The 18834-nt window shown below is 34.1% G+C and overlaps 2 protein-coding genes, 1 long non-coding RNA gene and 1 other non-coding gene across 6 annotated transcripts in view; 2 read left to right on the top strand and 2 right to left on the bottom strand.

Annotated features, from left to right (window-relative positions):
* Positions 1 to 2194, bottom strand: part of LOC21400677 (pectate lyase) — a 2806-nt gene extending 612 nt beyond the window's left edge. The window contains exons 1-3 of the mRNA XM_010113360.2: positions 1995 to 2194; positions 880 to 1620; positions 3 to 108 (exon numbers count right to left, since the gene is read on the bottom strand). Of these exons, the coding sequence (XP_010111662.1) occupies positions 3 to 108; positions 880 to 1620; positions 1995 to 2107 (960 nt within the window). The 5' untranslated portion in view covers positions 2108 to 2194. The remainder of the gene's footprint in view (positions 1 to 2; positions 109 to 879; positions 1621 to 1994) is intronic.
* Positions 2195 to 8624: 6430 nt separating this feature from the next.
* TRNAP-AGG lies at positions 8625 to 8696 on the top strand. Its single transcript has one exon. It is a non-coding gene; the product is annotated as a tRNA-Pro (tRNA).
* Positions 8697 to 10030: 1334 nt separating this feature from the next.
* On the top strand, positions 10031 to 13408 carry LOC21400676. Of its 2 annotated transcripts, none has more exons than XM_024175575.1 (3): positions 10031 to 11005; positions 12032 to 12265; positions 12458 to 12703. In XM_024175575.1, exons 1-3 carry the CDS (start codon positions 10235 to 10237, stop codon positions 12566 to 12568), a joined length of 1116 nt encoding a protein of 371 aa, XP_024031343.1. In that variant the 5' UTR covers positions 10031 to 10234; the 3' UTR covers positions 12569 to 12703. The 2 variants fall into 2 exon arrangements, with proteins under 2 accessions (XP_024031343.1, XP_010111661.2); XM_010113359.2 differs by lacking the exon at positions 12458 to 12703 and adding an exon at positions 12710 to 13408 and having other exon boundaries at positions 10032 to 11005.
* A 142-nt stretch (positions 13409 to 13550) lies between these two features.
* On the bottom strand, positions 13551 to 16040 carry LOC112094519. Of its 2 annotated transcripts, XR_002903580.1 has the most exons (3): positions 15908 to 16040; positions 15541 to 15748; positions 13551 to 14123 (listed from the first exon to the last, which is right to left on the bottom strand). It is a non-coding gene; the product is annotated as an uncharacterized LOC112094519 (long non-coding RNA). The 2 variants fall into 2 exon arrangements; XR_002903581.1 differs by lacking the exon at positions 13551 to 14123 and having other exon boundaries at positions 15414 to 15748.
* Positions 16041 to 18834: the final 2794 nt, after the last annotated feature.

Here is an 18834-nt window from a genome sequence, read left to right as displayed (position 1 = left end):
ACCGGTTTTCCTGGGTTGTTGTTGTGGGGTGAGCCCCCCCCGCCGATGGCATACATTTCCCAGTGCGTGTAGTCGTTGTTCACGACGTGGAAATAACCATGTCTGCACCTGCAACATGGAACATCGCTAATTAAGTAGTGTATATATAATCTAACCAAAATAATCAAGTATCAAGTAAATAAAACCTTGCGAGTACTAGACAAAATCACAACCTATATAACAGTAAATCTAAACCTGATCACTCCACTTGAAGATGTAGAAGTCAAATTCCCTAATCTTAGTTAACAAAAATTAATGAATAAAAGCTTGCAATATAACACTCATTCTATTATTATTTTATGAACAGTGCATATGTGGAATAATAAATATTTTTCAATTAAATATAATTAATCAGATTGGCCCCAGAGCCACGTACGAGTTGCAAAACACACATGCCCCATGCATAAAAAAAATAATAAAAAAAAGTCCACTTTTTTCTATTGTCAGTTAAACTGTCATATGAAACTCGATCCAAATAATTTTAAAATTTTACATGTGAATATAATTTAAACGATGAATAGAAGTCAAAAGTCACTAGTGGTGACTGTGGGACATCAATCACGCAATGCATTTCTCCTTAAATTTGAAGAATGTGACAAAATCACTATTTTATATAGCTTGAACGGTGTCCTCATTTTGGAATCAAATTTTCCACTTTTTTTCCCCCTAATACATAAGCAAAAAAGTAAGCCGTACGATGCGCAATTTAATTTGAAACCAAGAAGGAAAATTATCAAATGTGTTCCACTCTTCATCATTTCATTAGCAAACAACGTGACAGACATGAACTCATCATTTATTATAGGAATCTCGATTAATTTTGAAAAAACTTATATGTACCTTGGCATTCTCTGGACCAAACCTTCTCCAAAATGATTAAAGGCAATGGTGGCCTGCATGTCCTTGTCCTGCGTATACTCGTCACTATGGCCCAACAGCATAACCTTGTCATGGTGTGTGAAGTAGTTGTTGGAGATGGTGATGGCCGTCGAACCATGGATGGCATCAATCAGGCCATCCTGGCAATTCGACAGCGAACAGTGGTCAACCCAAATGTGTCGGCTCGCGAATATCGAAACCCCGTCGCCGTCCGACTGCGTCCAATGCCCGGCGTGGTTGGGAGAGTCTCTTATAATAGCACTCGGTCCTGGCTTACAGTCATGGATATGGATTCCATGAATGATGATGTTTGAGGCGTAGTGTATCGTAATGCACGCGCCTCCGGAGACGTGGACGCTGGCGCCTCGGCCGTCGATGGTCTTGAACGAGTTCATGACCAGCTCTTCCTTAAGCTGGATCACCATGTCTCTTTTGAATATGATCCATAGCGGTTCGTTTTGTATCACCGCGTGTCTTAGGGTTCCGGGTCTAGGGTTTACTGGGTCATCGTCGCCCGAGTCGCTAACAACATAGATTCTCCCGTTTTTGCCCCCGATCGCGTCCTTGCCGAACCCGATTGCGCAATCAGCTAGCCGCTGGCGGTTCCTCTCCCAGTTGGGGTCGCACCTCCAGCAATCGTCGATTGGGTTTCCTGTCCCGCATGTGAAATACCCCAAGTTCCTCCTAGAGGCATTGATACTCCTATAAAAAGGTGAAACACATAGCATGAATGAATTAATTTAATTTATTTTTCACCCCCACATTTGTCAAAATAGTAGTAGTGTATGTCTATATATATCATGTGTTGTTTAGAGGTGTCAATCTAGTTAGAATGTATTCATTAGGCTTTCCATTATATATATATATACACTATTATTTTATATTTAGCAACCTATCTATCTATATAGTACAATACAATGTGAAAAAATTATTCAACATCATATTATATATGATACAAATTATAAAATCGACTATTTCACATGTATATTTGTGAGAAGTAATACATATGTTAATCCACGATATGGCATTGCTCATAAAAAAAGAGAGAGAGAGAGAGAAAAAGAGAGATGTTTTACCTGTGTACTTCATGCACAACTAGTTCAGGATCTTGAACTGAAGCAGAGGAAATGGAACACGCAGCTAGAAAAGACGTTAGAAAAAGAAGCAAAATTGAATATTGCAAGGCCATTTTCTTTTATATTTTATATTTTTCTCTTTTCTACTTCTCTTCCACTCTTCTTGATAGAAAAGTGGAGGGAATTGATTGAGAGATGAGAGAAAGAGACTGTGAGTGAGGACTACGGCCAGTACTGGCCGTTAATTTATAGATGGATAAAGCCGAAAGTGATGGCGTGATTCATTTAAGCAGGTGGGGCCCATATATAAGCCTAATCGTGATTTCAGGTTTTAATTCATCCATTGGCTCTTGGGCTATTTCTATGCAGTATGCATAGCATAATCTGATTTTGGTAGTTTAAGACCGTTAATCAAGTTCGGCCACCCAAAGAAATTAAAGTCTCCTAAGTCAAATCGGTTGACTTTAGCTCTTCGCCACCGGAGATCGAAACTACTTTTTTTAATCAAATTTAATAAAGGCATAAATAATTGTTTCATCTTTATAATATTGAAAACCAAAAAAAAAAAACAAATTGTATTTCATTTGTTGGGCCAAATTATCCGAGTTCAAGAGGTTTTAGAGAGCTTAATGGAGTATTAATATATGTTAATATATCTATATATTCACGTAAGGCCGGGAATGAACTAATAAACTAAAGGCTAATCATAATTCACATACTCATGAACAATTGAAGACTCTGGTTTAATTCAGAACAAAATAGAAGATATGTTTTAATTATTGTAATTTTAATGGTTTGATTCTTTATATCTTTTGGCTTTTGTAATTTTCCAAGTTAAAAAGAAAAATAATAAAAAACATGGTTTATTTATGCATGCATTGAAGTTTATTTTAGATCCTCTTTTCATCTTTTCCGTTGGCTTGAAGAGAAAGTGTTCAGAGGGTCGTTGGTTTTTATCCTGCAAAAGATTCTCCTTGTGGATTCCAGCCTACACAAACATAAGGTAAGGTAAAAAAAACGGAAAGGAAAAACCGAATATATTGTTGAGTAATTATAATTACATTTCAAGTCATTATTAAAAAAAAAAAGAAAAAGAATAAGGCAATTTCTACAGTGAAAATTCTCAAAAAAAAACCCTACCAGTGCAACCATTACTTTTAATCATTGATTAATTTTTTAACAATTAAATTTATAAAAATTTGTATTAAAAATTTACAGTGTGCTAACTCTTATTGCAAATCTCATCGTAAAAAAATTAAACTAATGATTAAAAATAAGAGTTCCATCGCTAGAGATTTTTTTTTTTAGAAACTCACGGTAAAAAATGCTAAAAAAAATAAATGTCATTAAGTACCTTTATTAGGTACAACCAGTAGCTGACCATCAGACAAACCAATCTTCTCAAAACTTTTGGACTTTAGTAGTTCCCTCTGTTGGAACACATTTTCTTACTTCCTACCCGCCAATGATGGCTTCTTTTGACTTTTTTCATGCTGAGAAAAGAAATTCATATATAGGTTAGGTCCAACACGACTGAAAAAGGAATATATATATATATATGTGCATATATATTAAGGTCATAATATGATAATACATAATACACGTTTAATTTGTTCTCACCATAGGGAAAAAACAATGTGAACATAAAATCATGTCAAAATATAATTAAATTCAGTGAAAACATCAAAATATATAGTTAAAGATAATTATAGAATGGGATATTTACAATTTTATATCTTGTGTTTTGGGTTTATTTAAAAACTAAACTTTTAATTTTTGATATCTTCAAATGTATGCTTTCAAATTACGTTTAATATCAAAATTTATACATTTTCACAATCAACTCTCAATTTTAAGCATAAAGTACCCTTAAATAAAAATAGAAAAAGAAAAAAAACTAAAAAAAAACTTTAAACTTACGGTTTTAACTTTAAAATTATTCAAAATACCATTGAAATGGAGTTTTTTTTGTGTTTTTTATTTTTAATTTTTGTAATATTGAAAAGTTTTAGTTTTATTTTCTCTATTTTTCTTAGGATAGTTTAGTCATTTTAAATGTCAAAATAAATTATTGACCGAGATAATAGATACATTTGTATATTAAATTTAGTTTGAATGTATACATTTGATGAGATAAAAAATTAAAGGTATAGATTTTGAATAAACTCAAAACACGGGATATAAAAATGTAAATATCCCTTATAAAATTGACTAAATTTTATGAAAAGTTTAATAATCCAAATTAGTAGCAGAATGGAGAATACTATATAGTTAAAGATAATTATAGAACGTGTTTTTCACCAATTTGTCAATAATCTTCAACAACTGTGGCTGTTGGCAAAAAGTGTTAGTTCTGCATGATAAACGAAACATAACCGCAAGGTCCTCAGCCTTTATCGAACTACATTTTGAACCTATCATAACATCATGATTTCCCCACTGACTGCGGAACAATATTTGACTTGAAAAATATTCACCGTTTTGTGACCAATGATCTTGCAAGTACCCTCTCATTTAATGCCGGGAATTTGGCAGTAACTCCATTAAAAATACCACAATTTTATTGCGCACAACTATTGGTAGTCAAACAATAACTGCTTTTCTTGAACTTTTTCAAGACCTGAGTTCATACCTCAGTGAGAGCGTAGAATATTTCAATAGGGGTGAGTACCACTTTTAAGTTTCAGTTATTCACCCGTGTGACTTTATGATGAATTAGATTTAAAAATTTCCCCACCAACAGTATATTCTTGTACTCACTCTCTATAAGTGGTATTCCTCTAATTCTCTCGAAGAAACTTTTGTAGGTATAAACAGAAACTTTGAGCAAAAATTAAATTTTTATGAGAGTAAAAAATGTATGTAAAAGCTCTATAGAGACATTAACGTTTGGTTCATGGATTCAGAACTATTCTCGATTTACGTGTATTTTTTGTGAGAGAAAATACTGTAATGAGTCACGAATCATGATTCGAACCATGACACGAATCCTTGAACCAAACGCATTCTAAGTGGACGTTTGGTTCATGGATTCAGAACCATGATTCAAAACTATTCTCATTTTATGTGTATTTTTTGTGAGAGAAAAATATTATAGAGAACTATAAATCATAATTCAGAATCAGAGACGAATACAGAAAAAAAAACATCCTCTTGGTCATGAGTCATGACTGATTATGTACCTCTCTTTTTAAGATTTTTTTTTTTTTTTTTTTGATAATTCCTCTCTTTTTAAGATTTAGCCATATATGTTGACGTCTTCTCCTTCTCTCCCTCTTTTCCTTTGTTCATTTTATCCTAACAAAAATTGATCATTTTATTACGTATTTAATTTTTAGTGTCTCAAATAGTATCTAATCAATCATATTATATCACGTTAATTAATGAACTCAAACATTAAAACATGGAAGAAGCATTTTAAAATTATTTAAATGAAGTTGCATAATGTAATTGATTAGATATCATTTAGAACATCAAAATTAGACAAGTAATTTGAGTCTAATGCTTAGAGACGCAATAATGCATGAATAGTGTTAGTTCTCAAGTATTCATAAGCTGTCGTTTGCGTATTGAGCTTCTTTGTTATAAGTTATATGTGTCACGTACGATAAATTGAGCATATTAATTAGATCACGATCATTAAGTTTGGTATATGGAAGAAGATGTGATCAATGTGTAAGGCTTACCAGAGAGCTGGCATTGTTCTAAACATAACAAATATCCTAAATTTCCTTCAAACATATGTCATGCACCACAAATTATTAATGAATTAAATTAATTTAATCTCTGTTTTCAAAGTCCTTTCTCTTGGATGCCCCTAAATCTTTCTACTTACCCCAGCTTTATGACTGTCAAGTGTCAAAGTGGCAATCACATTTAACCGATCCACCAGTATATATACCAAGAAGTATATTTACCAAATCAACGGAATAAATACGTGTCCAATTTGTTTATTCGCGGTTGGTAATTTTAGACCAAATTCGTTTTCCAATTGGACCCATAACTTTGAATCACTACTTTTTAAACTTAAATCAATCTTGTCTGAGATTGACTGGCGGGAACGCCTTGCCGTCTTATTTACTAAAAGTAAATGGTAAAATATATAAACGAAAAAATTGCTAAACTTACGCTTTATCTTGTTTATTTTACCGAATTAAGTTTTTAATCATAATTTTACTATAGTTAAAAGCTCTCATAAAAATTCACATTTAATTTTTTTTCTGCTACAGTTAAAAACTCTCACATAAAGTCACATATTAACTTAAATCGATGAACTGAACAAGACCTTAGATTCTATGAGTTTTAATTTTTACTTGATTAATACCCCTGACTATTATAATTATTTAATTAAAAAGATATTAATGAAAAGCAATTCAGACTTCTAGAGGATATTTATCTCATCAAATAATTTCATGCAAAGCAGGCCAGGCCTGACTTGCTGATGACAAAGATCTAACGAGATCGGAACATTTGGACTTGGTGAGCCCATAGTAATACTTCTATTTGTTGGATCAGACTCCTCTACCTATGAACTTGGAGAAAATTAGGTCGCATATACTACTTTGAGCGGAGGTTTATATCACTTTTAAGAGTTAGAGAGTCCATATTACATTTGGTTCATATCAAAAAACTGAGCACTGATCCATTTTTTAATAAACCAGTACTTTAAAGGAGGATGAAGAAAGATATTTTTCTCTAATACAAACGCTAAATAAAGTGAACCATCGGTCTACTTTTGGGTAAACTAATAGTTTAAAAAATAAACAAAATCCACACAAACAACTCAGATCAAAGAATTAGAGTAAACCTCATGTCTACTTTCAAGTAAACCAATTGTTTAAAAAAAGAAGGGAAAAAAAATCTCCACACAAAAATCTACCTGCAATGAAAATCCTTGGTAGATATCTCTGTAACTGTTCTTGTTCTATTAAAATTTTATTTTCCGACCGTCGAAGAAAAGCATTTTCCTTTTTTTTTTTTTTTTGACAAAGTGGTTTACTCGGTACCAACCCTACAAAAATGCTATTCTTCAATCTCACCCCTACGCTGAAAAGTTCACTATCGGAATCGGAATAACCCAAATTAAGGCTGTATTTAAAATTGATCACATTTTTATTTTTTACATTTTTTGAGAAAGAAAAAATAAAAATGTTTTCAAAACGGCGTTTGGCGCAATAAAGACAAAAAACATAAATGAAAACGATTTTTTGATTTAATGTAAAATGAAAAAGAAATGAAAAACGACTTTTAGTCGTTTTTCATTTTCTCCTCTCTCTCTAGCAGATAGAGAGAAAGATAGACATTATTGGGTTTTTTTACATTGAAAATAATCTCTTGATAAAACTACCAAATGCATTTTTAAAAATGATTTATGTCTGAAATTTAAAACATTTTCATTTTTATTTTTATACAAAAATTAAAATTATTTTAGAACGAGCTCTAAATACGCACTTAAAATGTTTACTATATATCATTTTCCACCGTTTCATCGTTGGCTAACAACTTGCATTATTTACCACCAAGGTGTAGCCAGATAAAATACTTGAGCTTATTCCCAAGTGATTTGATAAATGAGAGGATTAATGTCTAAGACTTATAAGAGGCGTTTTAAGGCTATTTTAAGACTACGTGTTCAATGTTCATTATTTGCTTTCGATGAGACACAGGTCTTTTTATTTTTTTTTTCCATTTAAAAAAAAAACAACTCGACTTTAATTTTTCTAGACGATCTCTTAAAATAAATAAAGAAAGATAAATTGTACGTTTAAAACTCGTTTTAAAATGGTTTATTTTTTGTATGAAAATGTTTTTAATTTTACACAGAAATCATTTTTAAAAATGTATTTGGTAGTTTTATCAAGAGATTGTTATCAGTATAAAAAAATTTATTAATGTCTCTAAAAAATCGTTTTTATTTATATTTTTTATCTTTAATTGTGTCAAATGCTGTTTATCTCTCGTTTTTATTTTTTTATTTTAAAAAAACGTGAAAAACAAAACTAACTCTAAACACGACCAAAACCTATTGCATGCTTACGCGATTCGATTTCACTCGTTTTGGGCATGTGACATTAGTGTCCTTACACCTTAGGGGGTCAGTCCATGTTCCCCAGTTAAATTATGTTATTTATACTTTTAGTACTGCAGGCGGAAATGAAGATTGCACACTACTCTTTGCGACTCTCTCAAGTAAATTTGTAGATGAAGACATTATAAGATGAGAAAAACTCAGAAATGTAAAAGGTTTCAGTAAATGTGGTGACAATATTTGTTATCATTGATTAGTGTCGGTACTCAGCAGAACGAACAACCCCGGTCGTGTTATTGCAATTTGGAAAATTTCAAAAAAATGAGATCAAAGTTACACGTATCATTGATGTTTCCAGGTTTACTCACATAACATGAGACACATGAACTAATGACCCCACCACCACAACAAAGAAGGACAATCCACCGACACTCCCTACTCTCCAAGTCCAATCAATCAAAACCTTATTAATTCATCGGTCCCAACCATAAATTATCTAACGGACCCCCAAAAGGCAACCCTTTCAAAATCTGAAGGTCTCTTAAAAGGTGAAAAATATGATTCATGTGATATACTATACTGTACAGCAGACCACCATCAGAGGGCATTTGGTCTAGTGGTATGATTCTCGCTTAGGGTGCGAGAGGTCCCGAGTTCAATTCTCGGAATGCCCCCTTTGTGTTTTCTTTTTCTTTTTTTTTTTTTAAATTTAGCGTTCGACAATTCACGGAATAAAAAAAACACTGAAAATGAAAAAGCATGACGGGAATAATAAGAGGAGATAATAAATTGAAAATTGAGGATGATTTTGGACGCTTTCTGGTTTCTTCAAACAAAGCGTGCGTCGTGTGCATTGGACAAAGCCACGTCAGCAGAAAAGGTTAAAAGCGCCAAAAAAAGCGTTAAGAAAGTTCTCCCCCGTGGGACACGTTTATTTCTGCAATTTTCTCTGTGTGCAAGTCAGAGTCCTTTGTCCCAACCAATCACCAGTTCCCTCCATCTCCCACTCACCATTTCCACGCTCCCATTCTCCCTCCTCCATCTGATCTAATCCATTTCTGCCAAACCAAACGCATCCAAATCCCATCCCCATCTCCCTCATGCACAAAATTCTCTCTAAGGATATGAAAGATATTTACATAAGGTTTTTTGTATAAAACACATAAAAATAAAAATAAAAATACGGACATTTGACTATTAGAATCTACTGTTACGTCGGCGTATCAAAAAATATCTTTATTTATATTTAGTATTTAAAAATTCTTATATAAGAAAAAAAGATAACTTTTAATAATTTAAAGTGATTCATCTCATAAAAATTTCTTTTAATTTGTAATTTTAATAAGATTTTTTTTACGTCATCATAAAATTTTCTATCCATTTTACAAAGTACATTCTTTTTTAAAACTGAAGTCCTGTTTAATTTGCTGATTTGAGTTTTTAATTCGAGTTGAGATGTAATTTTATGTGAAAATTTTTTAATTGTACTAAAAAAGTTAAATATGACTATTTTTTAAAATTTTTTACTGTAATAAAACTCAAATTAGTAAAATAAACGGATCCTGAAACTACAAGTGGCTAGCTTTTTTTTTTTTCAAAACTTTTCCGATAACTGTCACTGTGTCACACGTGAGTAAAAAGCAATATTGAAAGCTTTTGTGTAGTAGTAGAAGTTAGTAAGAAATAGGTAAACCGTCATAATTTTCACGTGGAAACATTAAACCCAAGAGCGCTTTTCTTTAAAAAACAAAAACAAAAACAAAAACAAAAACAAAAAATCTAAGGTCCGGTTGCAAAGAATGGCGCACTGCCCCACCTATACATGAAGAGCTAATATATTAGCTTACTGTAAAGCGCAAAAATTCACACACCCAATCCAACGAAATCCGGATAACAACACAATCCACTGCTCCACCCAATCGTAACCCGCCACGTGTCGACAGAGGATACACGTAACCATCATCCTCTACTCTGTGTAAGAGAGAGAGAGAGAGTGATGACTAAACACAGTTTTGCTTTCACAGTGGGCAGTGGGTCAAGTCCTCTGTCTACTACTCTTCCCCACAAAGACACTTTTTTCTTTTTTCCTCTTCACTTTTTCTCTGTTCAAAGTAGAAAGAGAGAACAATCACATGAGAAAAAGCCTAATACTAATAGTATAGAGAGATCACAAAAGAAGAAGAAGAAAAAACAAAACTACTAAATAAAGATCATGTGCAACAAGAACACACTAAGATCGCCTGATCATCATCATCATCATCACCACCACCGTCGGCGTCGTCATCATAATCAACTCAAACCCGCTCGTAAGTCAAGAACCAAAACCAGAAAGCCCAAGTTCTTAAGCCTCTCCAAAGAGATCAAACCCCAAACTACACCAAAACCAACGTCTGAAATTACCGAAATGACCCGCCACCATCACCAGCTGAACCTGTTCCCTCTCCACCCGGAGAATCTCGTTTGCGACGACAGAGCCGACGAGGACGCCGCCCTGCTCTTCCACTCCGACGGCGGCGGTGGCGGCGGAGGAGCCGCCTCGCTGAGCACCCTTCTCCATACGACAACGACGACGACGAATAATACAATGTCGTCGGAGGAGGATTCGTTGTCGTACGCGTACGAGGAAGAGGAGTTGTTGTCGTACAAGTGCGGCGGCGGTGGTCGTGTTGAGGCGGAGACGCTGGTGAAGACGGCGATGAGGAACAGAGAGAGGGATTTGAGCGAGGAGAAGTGGGTTTGTTACTCCGAGGTTGTGGAGAAGAAGGAGGTGGTTGAGGCGGAGGAGGTGACGAGCTCGAGCGAAACGACGGCGATGAATAAGGGCAATTTGTCGTTGAAGCTGGATTACCAAGGGATTCTGAACGCTTGGTCTGATAAAGGCTCGCTTTACATCCAAGGATCTGATCGTCAATCCCCACAGACCGTACCTGACTTGCATGATCATCATGATCATTTCTTTGCCTCTGATTATAATACCGCCAATGTAAGATTATCATTACTCCATCGCGATCTTGATTAATTCATAAAACTTGCATGATAAAGTGAATCCCTTAATAATATTTCATCATGATGGTCATCACTCGATTAATTAATTGAATAATTCTCTGTTAGAATATTTACTAGTTACTAACAGGACACAAATTTGAACTGTCAGATTATCATATAATATTCGATTATTTGAAATATGACCATCTAATGGAATATAATGAAAATATGTAAAAATTGTGTTTTACTTGTTTTTCTGTTGGGTAATTTTTTCATATCCTGTCACGGAATTATATTAATTAAATACCTTAGAAAACATGCATGATAAGTGAATCTCTTTAATTATTTTTTAATTGCTTTTGGTTTGAGGAGTAATCATTAGAAGTGGAACAACTTGGATTCTGATCATTTTTGTTTTATTTTGTTTTGTTATTATTTCTGCAATCCAATTATTTTCGATTATGGCTCACTGGAATCTGAGGCCTTATCGCCTTTTTTACTTTTTGGAGGTCCCAGTGGTGGACCTCAGCCAGCTGTGCTTGTGGCCCACCTTTCCCAGCAATTATTTTGTTGAAAATTTAATTGTTGGACTTGGGATATTCTTCAAAATCTCTAGGTATTATCTAGTCTGTCTATCAAAAGATATTATTAAAATAATGTTTAGAAATACCATCTAGCATAACATTAAATGTTTATTGTAAAGAGGGGAAAGAAATATTATTTTTTTAAGATATGATCACCCACATGAGTTAGGCTTTTCTTTTTCCGGTAACTAATTTCTAGTCCACTTTTTGTTGTTTTAAATGTGTTTGTCTTATTTTAGTTTATTTATTGTTTGTGTCCTGTTTCTGCTCTGCTGATTTGCAAAATATGTATCATAACTTTTGCAGGCCTTTGATTTCTGTTTGCTACCAATTTGAATAAAATTTAGGATAATTCAAATCAGTTTCTTAAAATAATTACATGAGTTCATGTGGGAATTCTTTCTAGTGGAAACAAATGTTAGTTACTTTTGTTTTTGCAGGGGCTAATGGAAGGTTGGAGAAATGCTGGGAATTTATGGAAGGTTCCAGAAAGGCCAGGCAGTGGTAGTGGCCTGAAAATAAAGGAGGAAATGGAAGGCAAAGATGGTTGGAAAATGGGGCAAAGAGAGGCGAGTGTGTTGAGATACAAGGAGAAAAGGCGAAGCAGGCTTTTCGCTAAGCGGATTCGATATGAAGTCCGAAAGCTCAACGCCGAGAAGCGCCCTCGTATGAAGGTAACTAACTTCATCTTGGCTGATCATGTCTCAAAAGAGAACTGAATATTTCCTTTTGTTATCCATAGCTTGGATTAATAGAGCGCTCTTACTTTATTTTCTTGTGGTCAAGGGGATTACCATTTTCCGTAATTAATAATAGGTTTGCTTACCCTTTAAGTCATAAAATAATTGAGATTTCGTTTTCATTAGGTGTGGTCATTGATTATGAAGCTTGTCTTTTGTCTCATTTTCAAGCCACCGGCACCATTTATCCTATTAGGCTCGAGTCAATGCCAGGGAAACAATACTCCTTTCATATGAAAACTCTTGTTCTTTTGATGGCAAACAACATTACACAATTTGCATTTTTCTTTGTCTTCATAGAAAGATTTCCCATCAGTGATAGTTAACTTTCCTCCCTTTCTTTCTTTCTTTCTTTCTTTTTTTATTCCGCAATTGCAGGGGAGATTCGTGAAGATAAGTTGATGAGTGTAGAGAATTGGACATACTATTTACTGCAAATAAGAGTACACGGCTTTTTAGTGTACAAAAAGTCTTTCCTTTTCCTGTTCAGTTTACAATGGGAATAGGGAAGGTTGACACACTTGTACAATGCTAAGCAATGGATGTCGAATCAGCCGAAAATCTAGGAACCAAATAAGAACAAAGTGATCGGATCAGAGAAATGAAGAAGCTGAACTTCTAAGGTATTTGCATACTTCTGATGATCTTCATAAACCAAGTCAGAGCCGTTGCTTGCTTCTCCTATCGGTAAACTAACCGCATCGCGACTGTGATTTCGATTTCTCATTTTGAATTCAAAACTCTATTTACTTGATGTGGAGCCATAGTTTTTGGAGAGATCTTGATCCTGAGAGGATAGTCTGTCAATGAAATGTACCGTCGCAGCACACCTTTAGACCTCTGCAGCTTCATTTGCTGGTAGCCAGTTATGAGAATTCAAGTTGTAATTTATGCACAAACTGATGGCATGCATTTGATTAGCTAGTACAGTTACTATATCTCTAACTTGGAGGGTGTCCCATTTCACAAACAATAAATTGAGGTGGAGGAGAAATTGTGACACCACTTATATATTGTGTCACAAAACCTATCTTAGTTAACAAATTAATTAAGCATTTTTTCCGCATTATCCTTAAAGTACGCATAATGAAACACGTTTTTGTAGTACTTATAGAATTAAAACATAACTTGTTCGGGCTAACAAATTATAGCAAAACAGTCGTTTTAGTTTTGCAGAATGTATAGAATTCGGACACATTTATTCATAATAAAATTTTTAATAATCCGGTACTTAGGTGTACAGAGTTCTGATACGTCCCACACCACAATCCCAAGAATTTGGGTGTCTTGCTTCGTGTTGGAAAGGGCATTAATAAAAATAGAGAAATGGGAAGAATCATGATTCTTGGTTTATAAATTCATAAGAAAAATCCAAGCGAAAGATGTTTCATAATAAAGATCGTATTAAACGATAGGCAATAGGACATAATCACATTCATTGAATCTTAGGTCGTTCTTTTGTTTGTACTACTATTCGAATAGTACCAGATGTTCTATAATTTGGTATTACGAGAGAAAGGACACAGTAGCACTTCTCCCACGTTGTGCATGAGTGGCTATTAAGGCCTGTGATGGAATATTTTAACCGCTACCAAATCACTTTCATATCTTTTGGTGTCATCTATATACAACTTTTTTCACACTATTAGTGATTAACCATTTTTTTTTTTCTAAGAAAATGGTTTTCTCTGTTTCTTTTACCATTTGGAATCTTAGGATCAAAGATAATTAGTTTCGAGACCATCATCGTCAACATGCTTGGAGAAAGAAAAATGCCGTCTTTTCGCAGAACCTACAGAACCAGATCAGAATTGTCGTTTGCATATCAAAAGTATGACTCTGTTGCATTTTGGTTGTATCTCATTCTTAAAACCCTAATGGAATATCACAGAAAGAAACGAAAAGAATAGCATATATACATACGTACATACATACATGTGACTGCATACTAGTTGGTCATGAAGATTCTCAACGTTCATATGAATTATCTCTTTCATTTACTTTCAAAATATTCTTGACTTTCTGGGCACAACAATTTGAAAGTACAGATAGAACTATATATACATATATATATATATATATATATATATGTGCTTCTGTATCAAATGAAAGTGCAACTGCAAAGTTATGAGCTTCTATATTAGAAGAATTTTATGATAGAATATGGAAAAAAAAAAAACCCCCCCTTATAGGTAGGAGTTATAAGAACCGTTAGATCCCACTAGAAATATATCAATAGATTAACGAAAGTATGCCAATTTTAACAATATGATGGAGGTATATGACGGTTCAGAATTGTGTTCTAACGATAAGGTATTATTTGATCATACTCTATTACCTAATTCTCCAATATAATCATAGAAGTCTAAGCTAAAAAGTTCTCCTATAGGCACACAAGTAATGTGACCTCTAGACAGAAATTCAAAAGCATAATTAGTACACTACTATTTTTGTTCCGTTTTATTCTTTTTGCTTGTAACTATATGCTTTTGTATCAAATGAAAGTTTCTGAGCTAATATGTATTAGAAATTGAGTTGTACAAAATTCACCTAGGCAAAACAAGTTATTATTATTTATAACATAGTAGAAAGTTGGAAATGAGAAGTCATTAATCCTTAATAATTTGTAAGGTTGAAAACAAATTTGCAACTGATGAGTCATTTAAAATTCGATCGGATCTTCCCCAAGCAGTAGTTATATTCTGAAATCACACACGACTAGAAGAAGAAATATTTGTAAATAGCAGAAGACAACACAATATATATATATATATATATATATATATATGCAATTAAAGCTTTGTTTGTATTGTCAAAGCCAGCGTCAACTACCTTATGAAATGTTCAACCATGATTGACCTTACTAAGTATCGGAGTACATAAAAGATGATTTGTGATTTACCATTTTAATTACCAACTATATGTATTTATATGCTCATGAACAAGTTTGAAATGTCTTTTATATATGTGTGTGTGTGTGTGTATATATATATATATATGCAATTAAAGCTTTGTTTGTAGTGTCAAAGCCAGCTTCAACTACCTTATAATGAAATGTTCAACCATGATTGACCTCACTAAGTATCGGAGTACATAAAAGATGATTTGTGATTTACCATTTTAATTACCAACTATACGTATTTATATGCTCATGAACAAGTCTGAAATGTCTTTTTTTTTCTCTTTTTCTTTTTTTTTTTTTGTCTTACCTTGATCCGAAGAAACGTACTAGTATAGAGTGGCAGAAGATTGTGTTGGCAGAAGAATAAAGAGCACAAAACTGCTCATACACGAACAATTCCCTGGGTATATGCTCAGTTGTGCTCTCTATCTTCTGTCAACAAAAAGGAAGATTTATCTTGATCAGCAAAATTCCAACCTTGTTCTGAAACGAAATTAAGCTCATTCACAGCTTGTCTGCAAACACAAACACACACAAAATCCTGTGTCAAAATCCATGCAACTCCTAAAGAAACCAAAAAAAACAAAAACAAAAATGATATATATGGAAAAAAGATACATGTTGAAGATTTTTTTATAATGAAAAATATGTATGTGTTTGAGTTTTTCTCATACCAATATGGGAAACAAAGACCCCCTTTGTCTGTTAGATGGCTCTTAACTAGGCTTTGCCGAAGCAGAAACTTCAGAATTGAGCAAGCTCAGGAAGGTTAAGGAGAGTCTTTGGATTACTAATTGGCTTGTTCTGTCTTTTGTTGATAAAAAAGAAAGTTGGAAAAAAGTCTTCTATTTCTTTTTCTTGAACAAGTCCATTTGATAGCGGTGGGTTCATAGTATCAACATCAGTTGCATCACATGGACCAAGTAATTTGGTGCCTTCTTAACCTCTCATTTTCTTCATTACGTGAAATTTAGGGTGGCTGTTCGCAAAGCATTCATGGGTCCTTATATAAATATTATTCAAGTCTAAAATATAAATATTAAAAGTAGAGGTCATTCATTATTATAGGCTATGATATAGAGTCCTATTGCTGCCTTTTCAACTATGGCTTGGAATTAATTACCAATTATTCTCACTTTTCTTCTTAGCTTTCCAAGTTTTTGTTGAGTTATTCTTGTCCGTTTCCTTTTTCTTTTTAAGATGACATTGACCAATTAATCTACAGCTATATGCTGTGTCCCGCCAACTGAGCAAATATCATAAATAAGGTACATTGAGGACAAATATCATAGCCCTTTTCTGTCCACTAGTCGGCTGTGATGACAAAGCATCCCATTGTATTTCAAGTTTTTTTAATTTATACGACGGAAATTCGGAATAACGTTTTTCTTCTATAAAGAAACGACTTGTTTTTCCAACTTTCACGTTTCGTTCAAGTAAAGCAGAACATCGTCATATATAGCAGTAAAATGACATAATTCAGCCATAGATATATACATATCGCTCACATGCTCTTTCTCTGCTTACGAGGAAAACGACATGATGACTTGAATATTTTGGTCCGATAAGAAAAACACGACATGTTGTATCCTTAAAAAAACGACACGTTGTTTCCCAAAAACGACAAGTTGTATCTTTAAAACAACGACATGTTGTCTTAATGTCTTGTCGTTGTACATGTTTCATGATGTCTGTGACCCTTGTAAAGAACATGCTGACGGTGAAAATTAGTCAATTCAAAATTTTACCTTTTTAAGAACACTCGCGTATCTACTATCACGAATTAATCAAGAAAATAATCACAAAAAAACAAAGAACACAAATTTATAGTGGTTCGACAGAAAACTCCTTGCCTACGTCCACTTGTGGACGCACTCATTGGCCTCAGCTTCTTCTTCATTGATAAATCCTTGAGCTCTCGCCAAGAACTCCCTATATGTCTGTGGTGGCCTTCAGTCGAGGTCTGCACTGTATGGGATATCCTTCCTCATGCTGGCCAAGGCTCCCATTAATGCTACCTCATATGTGATTCCTTCTGTGGCAGCTACTTGCTCTCTGAATCTCGCGATCCAATCCTTGAGAGACTCGTCTGGCCCTTGGTAGACCGTTGAAAGGTTCTGCTTCGGTGGGATATACTTCTTTACTCCTATGAACTGAGTCAAGAAAGCATTTTTCAAATCGTCCCAACTCGTTACAGAGTTGGGCTTCAAGGATCTGAACCATCTCCTAGCAAAATCAGAGAGATGATTCCTGAATGCTCGGCACATGATCTCCTCAGGATATCCATGGAGAACCATGTGTCCGGTGTAGACCTCCAAATGATCATTTGGATCACTCCTTCCGTCGTATAGTGGAATCGGAGGCGGCCTGTACTTGTCGGGTAGAGGGACCCGAATGATACCGCTTTGTCGTACGCGTCGAGAGCTCCAGAAGCCAGGACAAATCCCTGACGTCGAGAACTAACAGTTGGAGAGATGTCTCTAGGTTAAGGAGCGCTCTTAGAGCTAAGGTGTTGAAGTTGGGAAGTGCTTAAGATCCTCTTGAAGCCTCTGCGTCGTTGAAGTTGAGAAGTCCACAAAAGCCCTTTGAAGCCTCTGCGTCGAGGAGTCAAGAATTAGATCAGACCGGGAGATCAAATTAAGATCACATCCCGCCAATTCAAGACTGGATAAGCCTTATCAAATATCCAAATTCAAATAAGAAGATCCAATATTAACCTGTAGAGATAATTCCTCTGACTTGAACATTCAAATATGAAAATACAATTGTCAAATCCCGAGAATTAAGGATAAAGGAATGATCATCGCGAAACTAGAGATAAGGATCTCAGATTTGAGGAAGGCTTATAAAAAAAAGGCTAAATTCTTCATTTAGTTCTTTACGCACTACTTTACTACTTCAAAGAGATTGTAATTCTGAGATTGTTAGTGCATCCACAAGTGGACGTAGGCAAGAAGTTTTCTGCCGAACCACTATAAATTTGTGTTCTTTACTTTCCTGTGATTATTTTCTTGATTAATTCGTGAGAGTAGATACGTGAGTGTTCCCAGAGATATAAAATTCTGAATCGACTAATTTTCACCGTCAAAACACAAACATACTTTCTCTATATTTATTTTTCAATAATGGTTTATCGTCCAATCCAATAATTTGGGGTGGCCTACGAACGTGGTGGGAAAGTTTTGGATTCATCAAATGTAGATTTTTCTTTCTTTGTAGTACTTTATAGAGTCTGGATCAATCTAATAATTTTGAAATATATAATTACAAAAAAAAAATTAAAATTACACTTACACACGTACGGAACGTATAAATCCAAACTGTTTATGCACACAAAATTAATTAGTATGATAATATATTCTTAACAAATAAAAATTATGTTTCTAGTCTACACGGTTTATTACATTCACATATGTTTGTCAAGAAAGCCTAATTACGCGACCTATATATATATATTGAAAAAAAGTTAGGTCAATGAACATTCAAGGCCGTGCTCGAACACCGAAGATTGTAGAAACATCGATCAAAATCATTCCTTATCTTGAATAATAAACATTAACAGTACTAAATTGCAACACAATATTATTATAATCCTAGCTAA

The sequence above is a fragment of the Morus notabilis genome, unplaced genomic scaffold (genome assembly GCF_000414095.1).
Source record: "Morus notabilis unplaced genomic scaffold, ASM41409v2 Scaffold168, whole genome shotgun sequence".
In the NCBI taxonomy this organism is placed as follows: Eukaryota; Viridiplantae; Streptophyta; class Magnoliopsida; order Rosales; family Moraceae; genus Morus; species Morus notabilis.
This window is presented reverse-complemented; position numbering and strand designations above follow the sequence as displayed.

Coding starts and splice junctions, on each gene's coding strand:
- LOC21400676 (XM_024175575.1), top strand. CDS start 10,235: ATGTGCAACAAGAACACACTAAGATCGCCTGATCATCATCATCATCAT. Junction 11,006..12,031: donor CTGATTATAATACCGCCAAT/GTAAGATTATCA, acceptor TTGTTTTTGCAG/GGGCTAATGGAAGGTTGGAG. Junction 12,266..12,457: donor AGAAGCGCCCTCGTATGAAG/GTAACTAACTTC, acceptor CGTTTTCATTAG/GTGTGGTCATTGATTATGAA.